This window comes from Copidosoma floridanum, unplaced genomic scaffold (genome assembly GCF_036245765.1).
Source record: "Copidosoma floridanum isolate Cflo_tuat_1 unplaced genomic scaffold, Cflo_Japanese_pri ptg000021l, whole genome shotgun sequence".
Taxonomy (NCBI): Eukaryota; Metazoa; Arthropoda; class Insecta; order Hymenoptera; family Encyrtidae; genus Copidosoma; species Copidosoma floridanum.
This window is the reverse complement of record NW_028321898.1, coordinates 841,569-855,031: the sequence shown is the minus strand read 5'-3', so window position 1 is coordinate 855,031 and position 13,463 is coordinate 841,569. Positions and strand designations below refer to the sequence as shown.

General features: G+C 34.6%; 1 protein-coding gene across 4 annotated transcripts in view; it reads right to left on the bottom strand.

Annotated features, from left to right (window-relative positions):
* The window catches only part of LOC106639940 (troponin C, isoallergen Bla g 6.0101-like), a 352,184-nt gene that overhangs the window by 229,140 nt on the left and 109,581 nt on the right, over positions 1-13,463 (bottom strand). For 2 of the 4 annotated variants that reach the window (XM_089594188.1, XM_089594190.1), the window contains exon 2: positions 8,373-8,400. In XM_089594188.1, coding sequence (XP_089450314.1) covers positions 8,373-8,400 — 28 coding nt within the window. Of the gene's footprint in view, positions 1-8,372; positions 8,401-9,426; positions 9,579-13,463 lie in introns of those variants that run through there. The other 2 variants (XM_089594189.1, XM_089594191.1) reach the window with 2 other exon arrangements.

The window sequence follows — 13,463 nt, the reverse complement described above, 5'->3', positions numbered from 1 at the left end:
GGGGTAAAGGCACGACTAAAGGCTATGTGGCTGTTTTCGTTTGTATGAACACTCGCGCTGTTCATTTAGAAATAGTTGAAGACTACAGTTCAGAAGGATTTATAGCCGCCTTTCAGCGTTTTATAGCGAGACGAGGTCATTGCTCGGACCTTTTTAGTGATAGGGGAACAAATTTTGTTGGCGCTGATAAGGAACTGAGAAGTAATTGGCTTGAACTTTGCAAATCGGCCGACCTAATTCACAAGTTAGAGATATTAAAAACCAATTGGCATTTCAATGCCCCAGCCGCTCCGCATATGGGGGGTTTATGGGAGGCAGCTGTCAAATCAACTAAGAAACATTTGAAGAGAGTTGTCGGTGAGCAGGTCTTCACATTTATAGAGTATTCAACATTACTTTGTAAAATAGAGGTATGTCTGAATTCGCGCCCTATATCTCCCTTAACGAGTGATCCCCGCGATCTTGATTGCCTAACTCCTGCTCATCTTATCAATTTGCGTCCAGTTACCATATTGCCTGAAGTAAACCTTACAGATGTTAAAATCTCATGTTTACACAGATGGAAGCTTATATCGCAATTAAACCAGAGTTTTTGGCATCGATGGTCAGAAGAGTATTTAACATCACTGCAACAAAGGTCAAAGTGGGTAGTCCCGAAGCGCTCGTTTCAGGTGATCATTCAACATCCAAACAAAGGCCAACATCCGGGGGGATTGTTTTCACTACGAATTAGAACTAAATCATTTTAGTTCTAATTCGTAGTGAAAACAATCCCCCCGGATGTTGGCCTTTAGCTCGCATCATTGAAATATTTCCGGGCTCTGATTCAAAAGTAAGAATTGTAAAATTAAAAACCTCGGCTACTACCCTAATTAGGCCTATTAATAAGTTAGTTTTATTAATTGAAAGCGAAAGGTTAGAATCATAAATAGTTTGTTAGTTCTATTGATTAGTTGCGCTTACAAAAACTAAATTCAGTCTTTTTTGTTACTTTAGTGGAGCCAAATACAATCAGTTTGGCTCTTTAGTTTGCTTGATTTATTGTTTGCTTCTTCCCTGGTCGAAGCAAAGGTGGGGGAAAATGTTCGGTATTGAGTTTAAATATAAGCGCGCTTAATGCTTAGTATTTACAGGTTGAGCTGACATCAATATGCGCCAATGAGAGTCCAACTCATCGTGTCTCTCTGACCAATTAGACTTGCCTGTAAAGAGAGCTGCGGCTCTCTCGTCGAGAGACAACGCGCGCTTGTCAGTCCGCTTCTGACCGTCGAGCCCCCCGCGCACCTCAAGCGAGATCTCTATAGTCAATCTAGTGTCTCGTTTTGTGAATTGTAACTATCTTATTGTATTCCAGCGAGCGTTCTATCGTTTCGTTGGAGTTTTCGTTCTATTACAACAGTCTGATTCTCTCTATAAACTCACTCAGCGTTCAGGCATTAAGTAAATTTATATGGCTTAGTATATCAGTCGTAAGCCTGATAGAATTTAGGATGTTAAAGTGTAAAATAAATAGGAAGTTTTATAATAAATTGATTATTTCCATTAATTCAGCGTTTCCAATTCTTGTGTGTTAACCTTACGACAAAATATTCGAGAATCCCTCAGATTCAAACCTCAACACAAAACAAATGGCTTTATTTGTTATATGTGTGTGTCTGTTGTTTTTGAATAATAACTATAAATGGTTTATGCTAAAACATTAGGAATAACTAATAATTAAAAATAATTCAGCATACATTATAAGATATATTAGTTTTTTATGCATATGTATAGTTATAATGTTAGAAATATCAGATGTAACTAAAGAAATTTTCTGCAAATTCCATACTTAATACATTTGTATATGACTTGACACGAAACATATTTATTAATATTAATTTTTAATCCCAATCCTCTGTAAGCAGCTGTACCCAGCTGCTTCATGGAAGACACTGACGTCTGAGCACGATAAGCCACCTCAAGGAGCGCGTGTGCAGCCATAATATCACGATATGAGCTTAGTGTACATTTTTATGCATGCGTGTAGTAATCAAAGGGGGGGAGGCATCGTTAAGCTAGTGCAATAGCATGGCTGACCCAACACACCATTACACGTACACATCTGTTATACAGGGGCGTTCACACAATTGTCCGCCCACCCCCCTCCACTCAGAGCTGTGACAGCTCAGAGCCACCCACTTGGAGGGAAGGCGCCTAATACCCTCGCGCTACAGCTCCCCCCTGCCACCCTAGGGGGGAAAATGAGCCAGAACCCTCATAGTTTACCTACTAGTTCTTATTATTACTATTTTTGCGGCGAATTTTACATGAAAATCATGTTTTTAAAACATGGAGACTTTTCAATTGTTACTGTTGAAATATTAATTTATGTAGAGCGTAATGGTAAAAAAAAACTGTTTTTTGAGTATAAAATGATATATGTACCTCGTAACAAAAAAAGTTATAAGTAAAAGTTGTAGATGATTAAGAGATCTACATCTTTTGTATTAACCATTTGTCAGTACAACCTCAAAATTTTGTATTATCATGCAAAAAAGGGAGAAATCACCATTTCATCATTTATTGACAGTAATTTTTTACTTCTAAGACGAAGATAAGCAATAATAACTGAAGAAATTATATTTTATTAAATTCATAAAAAAGTGTAATAAGAAACTTAGTGAACGTTTATAATTCTTTAATATTTATTCATAGATGTAAAAAAATTGTTATGTACAAGTAAAATTTTTTTTTCAGTTTGATAACAAAATTATGTTCCTTGAAAATTTTCACAGTAATTGTTTTTTTGTGGAAAGAAAACAGCCTTGCTTCTAATTCTTGACAAGATAGTGGATTCCTGCTATGATATTTTAGAGTTCCCTTAAACGTTGTTTTTCTTAAAAATCTCTCTGACACTAGTTTTCTTTCTACTTCGTCATCGTCATTTGTAGAATAATGACAAGTAATAGTTGGCAGTGATTCTGTGGCTCAATCAAGAAGTTCTCGCGGTGTTTGAATGAGAGTGTTAATTCTCTGAAGACTTTCTCTGGCAGCTAGTCGTTTTACAGCCCTGCCTATTCCGTCGCATGGCCACTTTCTATGTAAAGTGGGAAAAAAATGCCACTCTGCTGCTATTTTTAAGTTTTCAAAGTGATGAGTGAGATTAATGAAGTTCTTTTTATTTTTATACTGTCCATTTGCATCGTCAGACATGTATGTTATTTTATTAACACACGGTAAATTTATTTTAAGAAATTCGATCAACGGATTTTGTTAGAAGTCACAAATTACGATACACTCGTTTTCTCTTAGTTTATTTTCATCCATTCTATTACACGGGTGTAGACTTTTTTGGTCTAATGTTCAAAGAAAAAAAAGGCATCAAAACAAGAGAAAAATTAAAGTATATGGGTGCATTTTTGTACGTATGACAGTAAAAGCAGTCCATATCGAACTGGTGAGTGACCTTAGTACTGACGCGATCTTGGCAGCCTTTGAGCGATTCATCAGCTGCCGTGGTTTGCCGGCCCATGTCTATTCCGATAATGGGACTAATTTCTTCGGAACAAGCAGTAAACTTTGTGAGTTATATGTTCTCTTAGAGCGGGAAGATTTAAGTCTCAAGTATCAGATTTTGCTCTTGCTCAAAAAATCGAATGGCACTTCAACCCACCGCTGACTCCCCATTTCGAGGGTCTATGGGAGACAGCCGTAAAGTCATGTAAACATCATCTAAGACGAGTCGTTGGTGATCGTTTGTACACGTACGAAATTCTCTCGACTTTCACGTACGAAATCACAGCTATTCCTAATTCGCGACCGCTATGCCCGATCTCGATGGACGCAAATGACCCTATACCCTTAATGCCAGCTCATTTTCGAATAGGGCGAGCTTTCACGATGCTGCCGCAGAGTGATGTATTTTCTGTGCCAGATAATCGTTTGTCTTGCTGGAAAATGATAACTAAATCCAAACAAGATTTTTGATGCAGGTGGAAGATCGAATACTTGACCGAATAGCAGAAGCGGCAAAAGTGGTTTAAGCCAGATATGAATATTGAAAAGGAGACGGTAGTCCTTGTAATCAATAAAAACGAGCCTTGTATGCAGTGGCAAATTGGACAAGTGGTAGAAGTTTATCCAGGAGGCGATGGAGTGGTGAGAGTGATCTCAGTAAAGATAGAGAAACGCGTATATTTAAGAAATATAAAGAGACTATGTCCTTTATTTGACACCAAGAAAGACTTTGAAATCTCGAGTCAAAATGATGATTACTATTGAAATTTTCTTTATTGCAATGAGAAACAAATGTAAACAATACGAAAATGATTGGTTGTAATTGGTTGTGTCCTCTCCCAATGGGGAAGAGCATGTACAGCATGTATCTATGGCGAAAAATGAGACACAACGTAGGGGAGAAAGAAGCTATATACATAATGAAGGAAGCCGGCGTACACCTGTGTGTGAGTCAGCTGTATACACGTTTGCCTTCGGGAGCCTTTGGTAGCGCCAAGCTGAGCCTGACCGACTGCGCTCTCTGACTCAGTTCTTGCTACGCAGCGAGAAGGGGCACATGGTGCTCTAAGAAAACCTTTTGCGATTCGTCGTGTTCAGTGCGTTAGCTAACGCCCGTGAGTTCGAAGCGTTCTGTTCGATCGAGTCCACACTAATTACTTACCTAATGACTTACACAGCCATCATGGCGCCCTGGCTGATGAGTATTTGCTTGCAAACGAAATAAGCAGGAGGTTTCTTTTCATATTGGTAACGAACGAACGCTACCTCTTTTATGGGGCCCCATTATTGACTTATTTACCAATTTTTATAAAGAATTAGTAACACACCGTTATTATAAAATACAACAAAGTGTCCATAACCTAAAATCGATAGAACACACGTTTATACTTTTATACTCTTGTAAATCTTAGCTATAAGCTCATTTATGTATCTTTATTGATTTGTATTTCAGAATAAATAATTTATTCTTATAAGCAAAAGGACTTTATCGTATAATTCCATGAGACTGTGAATAGTATTAAAAGAGACATAAATATCAACTGTGGGATGACCTCGGATTGAGGACTTCCCAACCACACACTTACATCTCAACAAAATTTTAAAGTTAATATCTGTCAATCGTACTGACGCTTGAGCCTAAGAGCTAGTCTAAAAATATTGTCTCGCTGGACTAAGTAAATTAACGGCACTATAGAAAGTTGAGCTGCCTATCTATAGTATTTAATTAATCAGTTAATAATGCCCGTATGGCTGAATGTCTGACTTTATGCAGCTAAGAGTGTGGCTTAAAATTCAGTTCAAAATCTAGCTTAATTTCTCGCTCAGTTTGTGGCTGCATATCTAGCTTAAAGTCTATCTCACAGTCAGGCTAAAAGTATGGCTCAGTATTTGTCTGAATGTTTTGCTCAAAGGCTCGCTTCATGTCTGGCTACAAGTATGGCACAAAGTCTGGTTTACAGTCTGGCTCAAAGTATGGCTTAACTTTCAGCTTGAGGTCTGGCTAAAAATGGCTAAGTGACTGGATGAATGTCTGGATGAGTGTCTCGCCTAATATCCAGGTAAACATTTGGCCTAAGCATATAATGTATGTTATAATAACAAAAAAATTATCTACATGCCTAAAACAGTCTCGCTGATACAACGTATACACAATGATCATAAACTTGAAGCTTCTTTGACCTTATTCTTCGAAGCTATTCGTACGCTGAGAGGAGGAGAAAAGGACATCAAAGAAAAACCAGTTAGATATCAGAGATACAGCAGTATCAGCGGAAAAAGATAATAAAATTAACACATGACAACCAGAATAAGCAGTAGCTGCTTGATCGAGAGTGACTACGATGGGAGATATGCAGCAGCAGCAGTGGTGGCCATGGCCTAAGTGGCATATGCTATAACATGTTAAAATTTTAGATTTAACAATTCATTGGGAACCACAATTTTATAGGGTTAGTGCAAGATCCTTTCTAACTGACATATTGTGATTAATTGCTCTAAGAAAAAGAAATCACTAATAAATGATCCAGTAAATGTGCGCTTAGAAATGAAATCTCATAAAAATTTTTCTAACAACACATCATCATTGGTTAGTTGCCTAACTTTACAACATCGAATTATACAAGACTGTCAAATAAGTAAGGATGTAAAAAAACGTAACTGGGGTTTGATGGGACTATAATCTTTAAGATGGTAGCAGTGCAGTTACAGCACTATAAAAGACACAACAGTTTGAGTTTGAGTGCAGTAAATCTCTAGCAATCTCAGGGTTAATATTTATATGGCACACAAGCCTATTAGGTGTAACAAGACTTTGTGTTAACAGAATTAGCCGTAATTCTGTTAACTAGAGACACTAAATCTATTGCGTTTACATCAAAGCAAATATTTTCTTGAAACAGGCTTACTAACAAATAAAGAAAAGGAAACACTTGGCTGCAATGTCATTATCATGAGATACCATCTTATACAGATGAGCTACCACAAAATACTATAGGTAAAATCTTCAGAGAGTATCTCGTTAATGCGCGCAAAATATCTGTAGGTAGCTTTGTGCAGAAAAGTTATTGAGACAAACTCAAATTTTATGTTTTTAATACTATGGAGTTTAGTTATCTAACGATGGACAAAATTAAAATTCTTAGTGTTTATAAAAACCACTATAAGTTATGCAACTTAAACTGTGCTCTACATAAGATTGAGCTTTTAGAACATTATATTATAGCAGTAAAATTTATAGATTAAAAGTAAAAATTCAATAAAGACGCAAAACAAAGTCTGTACCTTACAAGGTATGGCCATTGTCTCTCCTTTCCATTAAATTTTGAAGCCATAAAGTTTCCTACTTCCGTACTCATAAGAGCGTGGTTAGGGCTTTTATCATTATACAGGAGAATAATTTCTACTGTAAGGATAGCAGCAGTGCATTTTTTGAAATTAAAGCAAAGCTATTTTCACCGATGCGTACTGCAAGGTCAGTATAATGCTATAATGCGTAAGTCATACCTCTTTAGAAAAGTAGATCAGTGCTGATACATAACAAGGAATGATCTCATACCTATAGAGATACAAAGCCTGGCCCCATACCCTTATAGCTGGAGTGGCCCCGTACCCTTAACTCTAGGAAGCCAGGCCCCGTATTTCCTTATATTACCTACTGTTGATATGTCTTATTGTAAGTTGCAAGGCCAGTCCGTAAATTCATTATGCTTTACAAATATTTTAAGGGCATTAATATAATTAGCATGTTTTTAAACTTCCAGAAACTCATTAACATTCAATTTACGACTAAAGAAGGTCAGGCATAAAGACTGATGATTAATAATTTAAACTTTTTATAAGTAAATGAACAACTATTACTTCTAAAAGTATAATCGTACTCATGTATTTACTTTTATAAGATTATTGAGTCTGATTCAACTGAATCTCACTTCTGTAATCACAAGTACCTGCTCCGAGCTGATGCAGAGGCTGCATCCTCTGTATAAGATATTTGACGAAAGTTCTTACATGTTAATAAAGGCCTTATACCATGTGGCTGCAAGTAATTGGTAGGTTATAAAGAGAAAGACGATTCTCTCCTGCTGTCTCATTCAGTGAGCCTGCTAATCACAAGCAGCTATTTGTATGTGTGTATGTTCTTAGATATTTGCTTACATGTAAGAACATTTATCAAATAACTGATGCTGAGGGTTATTGGGTTGCAGCTTCTGCATCGGCTTAGAGCAAGTGTGCCACGGGTATAGGCTCTAAAACTGAGACTCTTGGTGTCTGTAAGCATTATCCTTTAACATTTATCATCATTTTTCTCCTTTTATTACTAATAATGGTTTTCTTCCTTTTTCAACAATCAAAAAAAGATAGCTCGCTCATAACTTCAACTGTAACGCTATTACCGTTTATAAAATAAACCTTAAAATATCTGATATATTAACTGCAATGGCTTAGAGTATAACTGGTGATAACGGTAAGTAGATAGAATTATTAGCTGTGTTTCATTTTGTTTCGATTTGTTTCTGGAAAAAAAAAAAAAAAAAAAAAAAAAAAACATAATCGTAAACTGTTTCGTTTTTAGCAACAAAACTTAACTGAGAGTCATTTTGTTTCATTTTTTAGAATTGAAACTAAAATCAATTTTACACACAATTTGTTTTGTTTCATCTCTGTTTCCATAACAGAAACACAGTCACAAGAACTTTGTTTCGTTTCTTGTCCTAGAAATAAAATTAAATAGTATTTATAATTTGTATACAATTTGAGTAAAATTTTTTTTGGCCTGTGTTATGAGAATTCTCGTGACTTCCTTAAACTTTACAAATCTCATAGTTTTTTTAAAGGATTTAACAGACTGAACTACAAATATCTGATAGAGTACTCACGTGTGATTTGTTCCTTTGTCAGATCTTCCTGTAATTATAAAAAAAGTTTAAGTACAGTAACCACACAAATTGTTCTTAAAGTGCAATGAAATAAAAACTAAGAAAACATTTAACAATAGCCTAAGTGTTTTTGCACGTAACTATTTACTTATTACTTGTATGTTAGAATCTATAGTAAGCATCATTTAAATTTTTCAGGAGTGTTATAGTTATTAAAAAATAAAGTTGAAAGTTCATTAAAAAAAAGCTTAAATTCGTAGCACACAGTCTTGTATTATATAATTTTAAGATATGCTTTCATTACGTCAAGGGTATTTAAAGTTTGATAAGATTAATAGTTAATCCAACTTGTACTTATCACTTGGTCTTAATTAGATAACGATGAGTCTGGGTTTTATCATTCAGAAATCCTTGAAAGTAAAAAGTACTTTTTACAAACCTTTGACCTTTAATTGTAGGAGAAAACTGATTCATAGTGCACAATAATTTCACATCAAAAGATATCACAATAAGCTCGTTTTTCTACGTTGTGTCATATTCTCAACTTTTCATATGAGTATCTTGTTTGTCATATTATATAATTAAAATATTTAGAACTATGACCATACTAATTGCTATCAAGTTGAGCAAATAGTGAGATAAACTTATATGAATGTGTAGCAAGTCACACGTATTTCCTGGAGACAAAAAAAGGATGTATTACATGATTGCTCACAATGTAATGGACAGAAAAACCTTAGACTGCGATCAACAATTCAGTAGCAAGGATGGCTTATGAAACTAGAATTTTCTGAAGTATATTTTAAAACAGGAATTAGAAAAGTTGTATTTAAAACGTATAACTCGTGCAATAAAAATCTGTGTACTACACTGCAGCAATCATTGTGGTTTTAAAACTTGAGAATTTTGGTACCGTTCACTGTGAAGCTTATTTTATACTTATTCACTCAAACACACTAAACTGTTTGTGTTTTCAACTTTCGATTAGTTGTAAGGCAACGAAAACAGTGTTTGCTAATATATTTTTATAGTTAATGTATTGTGAACTGCTTACCAACCCAGATAAGTATTCAATTTATACTAAGTGATAATTCATTTTATTATAATTATTGGTACTATTTTAACCCTCTTGGCTTTATTTTCTATTTTTTTTTTCCTTGTCTATCTTCTTCTACGTTATCTGTATCCATTGCTTTATGCTTGTCAATCACCTGAGTAATAAAGAAACTTTTCTTATCTTTTTCTACCTTATTTTAATCAATTGTCTTTACATAGAGTAAATTGTCGTGTTTTTCGTTAATATTTTTATGATTCTTTGATTTTTTCTTACAACGTGTATCAGTATAACAATTATGTATGAAGCAGAAAATAAATATGTTTGTTTTCTGCTGTGAAATAAAAAGGTAAGGTCTTATGTAGTTTCGTTAGAATAGAAAGTTTTTTATAAAGTTTTATGAATTTTTTTCTGCAAAAAAATATATACTAACAGACAAAACATTTTTTTTTTTTTTAATAAAAAATTTACTTAGACAGCACGGAAATAGTGATCCCTTCAAAATTTTAGCTATTTTCGTAATGCGTATAATTTAGTCCACGTTTTACATTTTCACATTTGGGATGTAGTGCTAACAAGTGAGCCCATTTTTTAACGTTGCTGATTTAAATTCTCTACTCTTACACAAACTTTTTTTTTTCTTGGTAATAGAAAAGAGTTCTACGTAAGAACTACCGCTCATTCATAATACTTATTCATATTTACTACCAAATTTGAAATTGAGCGTACAGTCCATCTGGAATCATGCTCCTAAAACTCTTCTATATCTATACAAATATGCTTCTGGACATTCGTTTGAAATTGTTTATGCATATTAGTCGTATAAAAAAAAAAGATTAATGTAAAAGGTCTTGAAACAACTAGATGGTTCTGCCATGTGCTATTTCATAGGTACAATACTCATAGTATTATTTATATGATTCACCAAGTATGAGCATAAAACAATTATTTTTATAGGTACACGTATTATATTAAGCCATGCCTATCTTAAAAAGAAATGTAGAATAATATCAAATGTATAAGCTATACATTTTATTCAGCTCATTGTGCTGTGAAGAATGTTACAGTTTAAAAAAATAGATTTTAAAAGAGCCAGTACGACAAAACAACACTTTCTTCAAAATCTACACTTGATACATAATACTTATGCACTAAGTTAGTTATTTCTCATTATAAGTCTATGTACATATCGCACTCAGCTATAAGTGGTCCCGACATAATAAGTTTGATTACGTTATTTTATCGTTTGGTTTGCAACTTATTTTTAGTACAATTCCTTATTGACTGTTTAATACTTTATTTGGCTTTATTACAAATAACAGTAATATAATTTATCAAACAGATAAGTTTTTTCATTTAAATGTTTTCTTTGAAATCTTTAAAATTATTTTATTCCAGCAGAGCACATTATGTTGTATTAATAAGTATTTTTCTATTAACCGTTGGTTTGTTTGTATTACATTGAATAAATAATCGCCTCTACAATTTTTTTATAACGTTTCAAAATTTGCAAAAATAAAAAAAAATTTCTGTACTGTACAAAGACAATAATTAATTTTTACCGCGTTTCATTCTTTTACAGTTCTTCCGTTCGCAATTGTAGTGTTTTTTTTACTGAAGGATGTTTATCAAAATAAGCGGGGAAAAAGCTCAGAGTTGTGAGAGAAGTGCAAACATGCAGCAACGCTGGAAATTATTTTCTCATATGAATGTACTTACATAGACGCTTTTACGCTCACTTAACCCTATCTTTGTTGCATTATTAAAAAACAAAAGCGTGTATATCTATTAGCAAATAAAATAAGGATATCGTAAAATAATGTTTTATACCCGAAAAATTAGAAGATTTCTATAGATCGTACGAATGCAATTTTACATGATTTTTCCGTAAGGTTACAAGTTCAATTAAGATTTTTTAAATTTATACATCCAAAAACGGTATAGTTGAGGAATCTAAAATTTTTAAAGTACTTCTTTTGCTCATTTGAATATACGCTAAATGTTTAAATAGTATCTGTGAAAAAATCTCGGTGTGATAAACGTCCTGAAAGGACACTCACTGGCGTAAAATACTACCCTATTAAAAGAAGTAGTACTGCAGGATGCTTTGTCTCTACTTTTACGATACAATTATATTTAGTATATCCAAAATGGATTAGGAATAAGTGTTTAAGTGCATGTGACAGATGTGAGCGTGACGTTAGACATGGAATCAGCGTAGGTAGCAGAAAGTTGTTTTAGATTTATCGGAAGACTTGATGAAAGTGCACAGTGTTCTAGTGTTCAGTCTATCTATTGTTTATATTTTAAAACGCCGTAATATTGTGTATACTAATGTATTTTTTAGGCATTAAAGTAATAATTGAGACCACACCTACTATACGGAGGTATACTTAATCTCACAACAATTGCAACACCTTCGTACACAATATTGTTTGATAAAAAGTATTTTTATACTTATAGTAAAATTTTTTGCCATATAATTTGATGAAAGAAGAAGTTTATACTTGGGTACCCAAGTAGCTACTGTTTGTTGGTTTTTTTACCTTATACCTCCTTATTATTACGCCGATTAAGACTTTTGTATCGCATTAACTGACTTCATTCTTTGGCAAGGTTGGTACTACGTTGGAGATGAGTAAACCAAGCAACGTTTAGGTTTGCTTTTCAAAATAAAAGCACCGTATGCCATTCCTGGCATTTAGCATCACTGGATGGACTTTCTTCTCTCAAGAAGAAAAAAGAATGACAACTTACATAACTCAATACACCCTTTCTCTGGGAGATCAAAATTTGACGATAGTACGGTATATGCTTAGATGAGAAGCAAAAAAGAATTGTCCACAACTAACACATCCGAATGAATAAAAAAAAATCTCTCTACTACTTGGCTAAGTACTGCGTCGAGTAGTTTAATTAACAGTCAGTTAAATAGGATACGTGATCCACTTTTTATTATAAAATATTATATATTTTTTCTCCAATCACTCGATACGTTTGTTCTTCAGAAAAAAAATTTACACTTAAATGCCTTGATAATGAGCGCAGAAAAAAGGTTCTACTATAAAGAAGTCCTCCTTTATGTTTCATCATCCTTCTCTTGTTCTATAGTAAGCTTGTTAGTAGCCTATACCTCTTTGGCCTATAAGTCGGTGCTGATGATTTATTATTGGGAAGAAAGGGAGCCATCTCTTTAAACCATCTGATATCACAGCATCCAGAGCACAATGTCCTCTAACTTTCCCACGTGAGCGGTCCATACTACCCAACATAACAGCCTCTCCTACCCCCACACCATCCTCCTCACCACCAAGTATCCTAATAATCTATCAACACTTTTTATCTACCACAGTTTTTACAAACGCAGCATTCCAAAACAAAATATTATGGACAAATATAATCTAATATACATAACATTATACCCTCAAAGACATTGATACCATGTGCTTAAATTCAATGATCTCTAAAACCTCTTTGACTGACAGTATTCTGTAAAAGAAAGCAGATTTTTATTCTGATTAAGAACATTGTAACTTCGTACCTGGCCAACTTCTGACATACATACAACCACCCCCAGTACAACACTACGACCACAACTGTGCATTTATAGCCTCTATAGTACGACCACCATACCTCAGTGCCATAACAAAAAGTACCCTGCATAGCGTGGATATTTCCACTTCTACTGGTAATGGCTCACCTTTAACGAACTATTAAAACGCCCTTAAAGAAGCCTCTACCATGCCCCCAAGAAGCCACTACTCGTGAACTCCAGAACCACTAACTACGGGTCCGCAGCCACTACTAGCTGTGCTCAAAGGGGGTGCGGAGTGCGCCTCGCAACCCAAGGCATCGTTAGCCACGTGTTACATACCCATTAACTCCTGGCACCACGAAGCTACTAACTTGGCATGAGAGGTTCGTAAGTGCGTCACTCTCACTGTTTTACGCATGTTGTAACCTCTACAGCCACTGCATATACAGATAAACCGTACTCACCTGAGCTCACAACTTTTTGGATCCTTGGGACTCACGGT